This window comes from Spermophilus citellus (assembly GCF_964194105.1).
Source record: "Spermophilus citellus genome assembly, chromosome: 1".
NCBI lineage: Eukaryota > Metazoa > Chordata > Mammalia > Rodentia > Sciuridae > Spermophilus > Spermophilus citellus.
The window spans coordinates 74,071,681-74,081,956 of NC_138182.1; the positions used below are offsets into that span (position 1 = coordinate 74,071,681).

Here is a 10,276-nt window from a genome sequence, read left to right on the forward strand (position 1 = left end):
AAAAATTCAAGACCTAGACAATTTTTCCTTGCTGATGTAATTAAAAAGTGGATGCTTATTTCTACAACATCTATTTTTAGAATTAATCAGTCTTCTAGGTTTTCTGGCTAGCAACTACGTCTCCTTATTTGTTCTCAATTCTAGTCCAAGAAGACTGGAGTCTCTATTGTGACATACCCTCCTGTATGCCTACCAGGAAGTGTTACAGAACCATTTTCAGAAGCAGAAATAAATTGTCTTGAACATGGAAATATTTGTTGGGCTGCAGTAGGAGCTGCCCAAAAACATGCACAAATTGAGACTGTGGAGCATTCTATACTGTAAAATTAAGCTTGCCATATTACCTATCTTTTGTTTGAAATACACAACATTTATTTAATATATTTTTTTCAAAATCATTTAGGCCTTCCTTGAAATAAATGATACTCCTCCAAATCAATCAGTATGGATGAAGGATGCAAAGATACTTAAATCAGGTAAATCTGTAATATGAGTTCTCTGGAAAGATGTGTATGAAAACATTTGAAATGTTTGCAGTCTGTATACTTTTAATTCATTTTAAAATTTCATTTTATACTGGCACTGAAAACTTTGCATCTTGTATCTGGAAACATTTCCCCAGTTCAGGTTGATATCTTGTTTATTTTGTACCATTGCCTTCACCACTGTTTATGCTTATGTACCTCACATTGCTCCTGCCCATGGCATTTGTAGTGTTCTAGCTACAGTGCAAATATGAGTATGAACCACTGTGTACAATATGATGGTCCAAATATTTTAATTTTTTTTAGTTGTTGATGGAAAACTTTTATTTATTAATTTATATGTGGTGCTGAGAATCGAACCCAGTGCCTCACACATGCTAGGCAAGCACTTAACCTTGCCCTACAACTGCGCTACAACCTCAGCCCTAGTCCAAGTATTTTAAAGTTAACTATAAATCTTTCTTTATACAAATCATGCCTAACTCTGTATATTTAACCCTTACCCTTGTCTTTAATGTTCCCTGTCATTACTCCTCATTAATCTCCATATTTTTTGACATAGAATTGTTGTCTTTTTCTCTTGCAACTTTCATGCTTTCACCATTTCCTGCCCATGGCTATTAACTACACACCATAAGAAACAGCTCAGGCCACATTTCTGACAACTTTTATCCACAATAGCACATTCCAGGAGCTCAGTCAATTGTTAGGTCACGTAAAGATTGTTGACAAAGTTGACTGATAAATTTATTTTCTCCAACACATGAGTAAAGAGTGAAATTTGTAAATGAATAATTTACAGAAGAAGTTGTGAAGAATCAGTAGAAGAAATTAATAAAGTATTAAGAAAGGACCAAGCAAAGAAACACCAGACTATGTTCATAGGAAAGTGATATCAGAATCATTCCACTGTTCCTGCTCCATTCTCTTCATTCCCCTTTTCTAATCTAACTCCTAGTTTACCCCCACCCATTGTTGTGTGTTAGCATCTACATATCAGAGGGAATATTTGGGGTTTTTTTTGGGGGGATGGGGGTTATTTCACTTAAATCATATAGAAATACTAGTTAGGATCTTAATTAGTATAAGATGTACTCTGAATTTGTGTAAATATGTCAAAATACAATCTAATGTCATGTATAACACAATTGAACAAATAAAAATTGTATGTACTTTAAAAATACTCACAAAGCTGGGCTGGGGTTGTGGCTCAGTGGCAGAGCATTTGCCTAGCATGTGGGAGGCACTGGGTTTGATTCTCAGCATCTCGTATCAATAAATGAAAGAAAGGTCCATTGACAACTGAAAAAATATTTTAAAAAATGCAAAGCAACTCAGGTTTCTAGAAATGGGCAGAAAATCTTCATAGGACCTCATTATCCTATTATATTATCTGTAGTACTTATTTTGTTCCAATTAGTTATACATGACAGGAGAACGCATTTGACACATCATGCAGAAATTGAGTATAACTTCTCATTCTTTTTGTGTACATGATATAGAGAGAGTTACAGAGGTCATATAATCAAATATGCACAAAGGATAATAGTGATTCTTTTGATTAAGGAGAAATGAAACTGTTGGACTCTTTAATCTTAAATGTAAATCTTAAATACTTTATTGTTTATCAGTCTTCATTAAAGTGTAATAGATATAAAAACAAAAATAAAACAAACACCACCCTATGTCAGCAGAGAAAGACATAATTAAGCAAGACTCCATGAAAGGTCTGAGTCATAAAAGAAGAAAAGAAATCTATCAGAATAGAAGACAAAAACATTTCAGATGTGAGGAAATTGGCGTAATTGATAAAGGTGTAATGCTATCAGTCATGTTGGAAATTACTAGTACTGAAGAGAGGGGCTGTTTCAAAATTCCTCTTCTGAGGCAGAGCCTGGTAAACAGTGTGAATTGTCATATTTCTATGGGATTTTAAAATTTTGTTTCTGAGGACTTTCCATTTGTTTGAGTGGTAAATCTTGGACATGCTTGTGTGCATTGAACCTGGTGACTTGTAGTAGCTTCCCAAGAGGTTTTTAAAGTTTTGGATTAGTCTCAGTATTTCCTAGAGAAGTCAATAATAGCTGGGTGCAGTGAAGCACATCTGTAATCCCAGCTATGTGAGGGGCTGAGGCAGGAGGATTGCAGCTTTCAAGCCATCCTGGGAATGCTGAGTGACAGTGTCTCAAAATACTATTAAAGACCTAGGGATGAAACTCGGTGGCAGAATATTGCAATACATGCACAAGTCCATGGGTTCATTTCCAGGAGCACACCCACTCACACACAGTGTCAATATAAATTTAAAAGTAAGTATTCAGCTAACAGTTAAGCTTAATGTAAATACAGATATGGGAAAATATAAATAAATTATTGTTAGATATACTTATTTTTATTATGCTAGAGGACCCATCTTTATAATTGTTCTATGCCATGTGAGTAAATATATACTTTCATCAGCAGAACCACATTTAGATGTGACACCAAAGGAAGGGCAAGATACTCTTGATGGTACTGAACACCAGCAGTCAAAGGTATGTAAACACTTAAATTCAAGTTTCTGACTTCCTATACTTATCATTGCTTTCTTAATGAAGAACAGGTCAAATGAAATTACCTTTCAAAGCAAAGTTAGAATGGGAAGATCATCAATTATTTCATAGTTCTAAAAATATTCAAACTGGTTATGAATCTTCAAATAATTTCAGAATTCATGGTAGATCATAGATCAATTTCATCCTTGGGATTGAGGAGAATTTTTTTATTGTTTGTGCTTCCATTTGGCTATCCTCCTTAAATGATCAATGAGTTATGATCAAATATGAGAATAATTGATAACTGGTTGAAATTATGAACAAATGTAACAGCAGTGGCCATTGAATGTATTCATGTTTAAGTGTGGTCACATCTCATGGTTCAAATATTTCATTGTGTCTTAACTTCTGTTGACTCAGCCACACTCTTTTTGTGGGTGTCTTCCAGCCTAGAGAAGTCAGATCACAGTGGGTCTTGGAACTCTGAAATCAAATGCCTGGCTTTTCTGATCTCTCATGACTAAAACCAAGAAAATAAGAGCCCTAATGAAGATGGGTCCTGGCCAGGCACTCTGAAACTGCAGGGAAAAGTCTTCATTGCACCTGTGCTCCCTTGACTTGTCAGGCAGAATCCAGGTCCCTTCTTCTGAAAACCATTCATTTAACTTGAGTGGCATGAGCTTTTGTTGAAATGGCTGGGATTCCCTCACTGGGCCTCCTGGAGGGCAACTTTCCCTCTTCACCCTAACCAGTTTTGTTCTGACACTAATGCAGTCTGATTCTTTGGTAAATTCTTTTATAGAACCCAGTACTTCTGGGTTTCATCTGGTATCTGGCTCTCTATAGTTATACAGCAGTGTTTTATAGCATCACCTCAACATACAGCCACACACCAGTTGAACTGTGTCAAATCCAGGGAGCAGCTGACAAGCACAGTGTGCTTATGCACTCCCATTTTTCTCCCTTGGTACACTTTTCCTTAGCTCTTTCCTAACTGGAAATTGCTGCATACTCTCCCCCATAATGTTCGCTGTTATATACAGGTAAAATAAAGGAACATTTTTCTTACTATTTTGGTACTTTGTTAAATGATTTTTCCTCTCAGTAAAAATTTTCCCAAAAGATATTAACATTTCTGAAGTCTTTGATTAGCTAAAATGAAGCAAATGTGAGAATGCTCCATTTCTGCTCAGCAAACAATAATTCAAATTGTCTTATCAAATATTAGTGTTAACACAAAATACTTTGTCTTTAAAATGTTTCAAATGTTTAAAGCTGTCTAACATCAGGTGTATTTCTAAGAATATTTTTAAATATTCTCTTATTTTTGGTAGAAAATATTGAGTATGGTTAGGTGTAGAGATGTTATATCTTTGTGAAGTTATACACATCATTTAGTATGTTGTCAGTGAATGTTTTCTTCTGTCTTTGCATTCTTGTTTTAGAGTCATTAGCCATAACATTGAAAGTTAAGCTTAATTGGAGAGGATATACAAAATTCTTTCAAATTGTTTAATTTTTAAGCATGTACTTGTCTAGTATTTATTCTTATGGATTTTAAAAGTGGAAATTTAGCTGTCTGCATTTAAATAGTAATTAAGACTCTGCAACTCAACACTGACATTAATTTTAACAGCGCATCTGTGAGATTTGTTCACCAAAGTGCTTTGATCATTTTTCTCGGGATGCACTTCAAATGGAAAAGCATATTGTGGAAGGTAAGAGCCACATATTTTTAAAATGTTTGTTAGACAAAATATTTTTTTTAAAAATTCTAAGCAGTAAATATATTTGAGTAATTGAGGGTACGAACGTACTAAATACTTGGACCAAAAGGGAAAGGTAATAGGGATATATCTTCTCATGTCTTAGTGACAGGTAAAATTCAGAGTGTGATCAGATGATCCAAACTATTAATTCTATTTCAAAACCTGATAAGAGCAATGTTGGGAAATACTGAAGATAAAAGTAGAAAGTGGAATGAAGAATGAGCAAAGCAGAGTGCAGGGAGTAAATGGATAAAAAAGAACCAGATGTGCACTCTGAAGGGGGAAACTCAGGTCATACATTAGAAAGAGGGAGAGCAGCATATGAAAATTGTGAGGAGAATATATGAGTTTCCAGTACCAAACCTGGTCTGAAATACAGTGCTATTTTTTCCCACTTTTCTTTTCTTCCTATTGGTGAGAATGGCATTAAAAAATGAAATACTAGGTCATCCAGAGCTACCTTGAGTTTACCACAAATAAACATATGTTCCCACAGCCATATACATAATTTGACAACATATACAATGCTGCTATTTCCAATGACAGTAGATACTCCACAGGATATGAGAATGGGGATTAGAGCAGACTTGGTTATGGAGTGATCACCAAAACCACAACCTCATGAAATGACCAGTGGACATATTGAATCTTTATACAGCTTCGATTTGGGGGACAGGGTACAGAGGAGATTGAGGCTCGATTGAAAATATGAAATTAAGGTAGAGGATTCAGTGTTGGACTCCTATAGGCCAGATTCCTCCAGTTCTATGAGTTATTTGTTGGAGATGAGGTTCAAAATACACATTGCAATTCAGAAGGTCTTTGATTCTGCATTTCCAATGCATTCTAAGGTGATTAGAATGTTCATGGTCATTAAACCACATTAAGAGAACTAAGGTAATGGATTTCTATTTCAAGAATGCTCAGTGAAGAGCAATGTGATGATAGCTGAGGACAAAAACCAGATGAATGGAAGGCAAATATTTTGATTTCATTTCAGAACATGCTTCTTGACAAGGTGTAAGAATAAAGAATAAGAACAAAGAAATATTATTTGATACTGTTCTGAATTGGGAAAGAACTAATTAGAAAGGATTCATAAACAGAACCTCAAACACGATGATCAAGAACACAGTGTAAGAAGTTCTTTTTGAAAAGCTGAAGAGTAGGTGCAATGATGGAGGAAAGAAGAAAGATATTTAGGTACATAAGGAGATAAGGATGAGGAAGGACAAAATGCATTTAATCTGAGTTCCTTCCAAAAAACTATGACTACTATTTATTCATAGATGCTTTAATAAAGATGAAAATGGTAGAATGTGGTCAAATGTGAGAAAGTCATTTCACTCTGACACACTTTCAGGAGAGGAGCCTGCATTTTGCAGGGAAGTTAATGGTTCACATGGGATAACAATGATTGTAGAAGCATTGGATGTTTTCAAAAGACAGCACTCATCTCATTCCCAACTCTGGGAAGGGGGAAATAGTTCAATGGAATCCAGGGCTTTCAGCAAGCTACAAAGGTGCTCGACTCCTCAGTGACACAGGACATCATTCAGAGATCATTCTATGAGAGTCATTTCATGGAAATACTTGCAAAATGACCAAGATATAGGAAAGCAGATTCATTGGGAAAAAAGTCTTTATAGAACTTATATTTTGAGTGTCCAAAGACTTACTTTTCATGGGCCTTCCCACAAGTTTTAAGTATGGAAACTTATCTGTGGAAAATACTTCTGCAATCACACACAGTTGACCCTTTCTCTTTGCATTACCATACTTTGAGATATTAATCTTACCATCCATTGCTTTCTCAGAACTGGGCCCTCTGTCTTCTCCTGTGTCTGCATCAAGCAAGCTCAAGTTGTCAAAACCAGAGGATGCAAGAAAGAAAGGCACACCTGTGTCCCCCATGGGTATGGAAATCAAGAATGTGTTTAATGAGCCTTTCTGCTGAAAGTGAATATCACAGGCAGTCAGTTGAGGGAGAGTTCTTGGATCAGAAATGAATGACCCCTTTCAATAATTCTAAACAATTGGTACTCATTGACTTCTACAACACCTGGAAAAAAAGAACAGGTGTTGGGAGTCCATCGAACTGAACAACTCCCATATGTGTCAACGAAGATATCAGTCATCACAGTCTTCCTCACTGTGCCTCTTTCCGTTGGCGTCCATTCACTTTCCTCTTTAATCTATGGCTATTGCAAAGAGTCTCAGGGTTGGAAACTTCACTGCTTGTGTTGATTCAACCTATGTTTCTGCCCCTGTTTAAGGTGGTACCATGCAGCCTTGTGGTTTTGAGAACCCAAAACCAGGAAATATGCACACAAACCCTAAAGGGCCAAAGGCTACCAAAGTTATTCCCAAAGTGAAGCATGAGTATCCAGCTCCTTCTTAATATGAGAACAAGGTATGGCTGGTTTGGTCACATGCATGGCTAATTGACTCTATGTCCCTTTTCCTTTTCAGTATCTCAGACGGCTCCTTCCTTGAAGGTAATTGCACCTTGCGCTTCTCTTCCTAAGACCTACACATGGCAGTAATTACACAGCTTTTATTTGATATCATTTTCCCAAACCCATCCAGCCTCCCACTGGATTGAGACATTCTCGTGAAACTACAGACATAGAGATGAAGGGTGCCAGGAAGAAGGATGTCAAGACTATTACATCAGGTACATTTTGCACTAGGAGTTCTTTGGAAAGGCGTCTATGGACACACCTGAAATGGTGGCATTATGTGAAAACCTCTGAAAGGCTCCCATTCCTCATTCTTTTGTATCCCCCATTGGAAGGGGAGATTGGATACAGAAAAGGCCAGTGTCAACGTGGGCATTCACGTTGGTACAAAATTGCCTTTATCAACATGAGAAAAATACCATTCAAGGCAACCATTAACTCAGTGGTGGGTAAAACCCAAGATCCACTACTGGATTTAGGGATTTATAATCATGAATGAGGAAGCTTAGGCTAACGTGCTGCAGAGTTTCCAGATGTGCAGTGGACAGCTAGGCGGTAGTGTCAGGCTCCTGAGAGACTGAGCTCCATATTGGACTTGGACACAAAAATAGATGGTGAGCCAGTGAGACATGTGAAGAAGCCACGTAAAAACAATCAGATTGAGTGCTATCACGACACCCAGCATGCTCTTTGATGGCTCACACCCATATTGTGCTCTATGCACGGATTTACTCAGTCAGTGACCTCCTCCTTCTGTGTGCTTTATTCTGCACTCACTTACTATGTTACCTCACTATACGTTTCCCCTCTCCTCTTTCCTATAGAAAAAGTATGGTATTATCAGGACATAGGCAATAGCTTCCTTGCATGGTCTCTCAGGCTGCCCATCCAAAGTTCCTCCTTCACGACACTGATGCCATCGACCCTATTCCTATTCATGCCTGTAATAGTCATTTTCAAGGGAGGGAATTGAACCCAGGACCTTGACATGCAAAGCAGTTTCTCTACCACTGAGCCTGAATGCCAGCTCTTCTGATTCATTGAGGACTTTGGCAATTCCAAGGCTCAGGACATCGCATGCCAAACATGAAGAACACTTTCCTCAGTGTAGGCAGCTGAGCAGCACAGAAACCAGATGGTGAACACAAAAACCTGAATCCTGTCCTCTAGTTCCTGTCCCATCTGATTGGATACGTTTTACAGACTTGTGAAATGATCCCCCATTCTAGGCACACAGATTTTTAGTTGAATTCACTTAGGAAGCTCATTGTTCCCTCGCACTGACGACTTCGTGTCCTCTACGTGTCTGCATACCTTCCCCCAGTCCAGGTGTGCATCCAAATTATATTCTACACAATCGCCACCAATTTCGCACAGGCCCCTCGCATTCCATGTACCCGGGGGATGTGTCACGTTGCTCTCGCTACACTGCACGTATGAGGCATGAACCTCGGTGTACCCACGTTGCCTTTATGCACTGATGTTTTATGCACGTGATGGTCCCAGTGTTGTCAAGTCAACTAGAAACCTTTCAGAGTGTAAATCGGGCCTCTCTCGGTGTATGCATCCCTGTCCCCTGTCCTTTCAGTCACTTGACACGACTCCAACTGTATTTGTTTTGAGCCATGCAGATGCCATTGAATCATGGTCTCTTTCTCTCCCTTGCAAATCCCTTCCTTGCTGTCACCATTTCCGACCCCTGGCTGCCCCCCATGCTCACTCATTGAGACACTGCTCTGGCCCTACCTGCAGGAACACCACCACATCTGAAGTCTTTTATCCACACTAGCACTTACCAGGAGCTCAGTCAACTATCAGGTCAAGTAAATCAAGACTCTTGGCAATGGTGACTGATACCATTGACTGAGGATGGGACCCATATTGTTGTTCCCTGCAATCCAGAAATCATGATGATCCAGAGCTCAGGGAATCATCCAGTGGAAAAACAAGTAAAGAGCTAGCCAAGGAGCAATGCAAGAAACAGCAGTCTGTGTACCTAGGAAATTTATGTCAGCTTCATCCAATGGTTTTCCTAATACCTAGCATAAGATCCCAAGGGAGGAAATCCGGTGGCAGAGTGTTTGCCAAGCATGCCAAAGTCCATGGGTCCCATTCCAGGTTCACTCACTCACACACAGTAGCAATGTAAGTAAAAAAATCAGCATTCAGCTGAAAGTGAAGCTGCACGTAAATGCATGTGTGGGAAAAGAGAAGTGAATTACTGTTAGAACTGTGTATTTCCATTAGGACACAGCATCCCTGTTCAGGATGTTCTCATTCATTTATGTAAATCTGCATATTTGTCAGCAGAAGCACATTTCCATGTGAAGGCAGAGGAAGCGGGCACAACCCTTGGTGGTTCCAAGAAGTGGAAGCCAAAGGTATGTAAACATGGCCATTTCCCTTCCTGGCTTCCCAACATTTGCCTTGCTCTACTAATGGACAGTAGGCCCCATGAAATTACCTCTCTGACTATTCTCATCAAGCCGAGATCATCACTGAATCCTTCGGTCTAAAAACACTTGGAAACTTTAAGAATGTGCAAACCATTTCAGAATTCATGGTACCTTATTGAACTAGTTGCTCCTTAGGTCTGAGGCCTAAAATTGCTTGGGGTTTTCTGCTTCCATTTGGATAACCTCCTGAAATGATCAATGACTTATGATCAAATATTAGACTGATTTAAGAGCTGGTTATTATGATGAACTCATGAAAAACACCAATGGCCACCGAATGGACTCATGTTCAAGGGTGGTCCCTACTTGTGGCCCAAAAGGTTAGGATTATACTACTAGCCTCTAACCAAGGGCCATGGATTTCAATAGGCCTTGTCTTCAGTGTCTATTCCCCATTAGAGAACTGGGTCAATTCTGGAACACAGCTTCCTGAGCATTCAGGCAAGAGAGCCATGAGAAAACGGGGGAAGGGGCAAGAATAGGAAAGGCAGATGTTAAAATATTACTGTTGGCACAAGAATAGGATCTTGTGTCTCCAAGATCCAAGAAACTACCCCAAAGGCTTGCAGA

At 38.7% G+C, this 10,276-nt stretch overlaps 1 protein-coding gene across 1 annotated transcript; it reads left to right on the top strand.

Moving 5' to 3' along the window:
* Nucleotides 1-359: 359 nt before the first annotated feature.
* LOC308640915 (uncharacterized protein) lies at nucleotides 360-10,031 on the top strand (the record flags this gene model as incomplete). Its single annotated transcript, XM_081278910.1, has 6 exons — nucleotides 360-476; nucleotides 2,949-3,019; nucleotides 4,656-4,737; nucleotides 6,606-6,704; nucleotides 9,558-9,631; nucleotides 9,927-10,031. The coding sequence occupies exons 1-6, from the start codon at nucleotides 449-451 to the stop codon at nucleotides 10,029-10,031; spliced, it is 459 nt and encodes a 152-aa protein (XP_081135036.1). The 5' UTR covers nucleotides 360-448.
* Nucleotides 10,032-10,276: the final 245 nt, after the last annotated feature.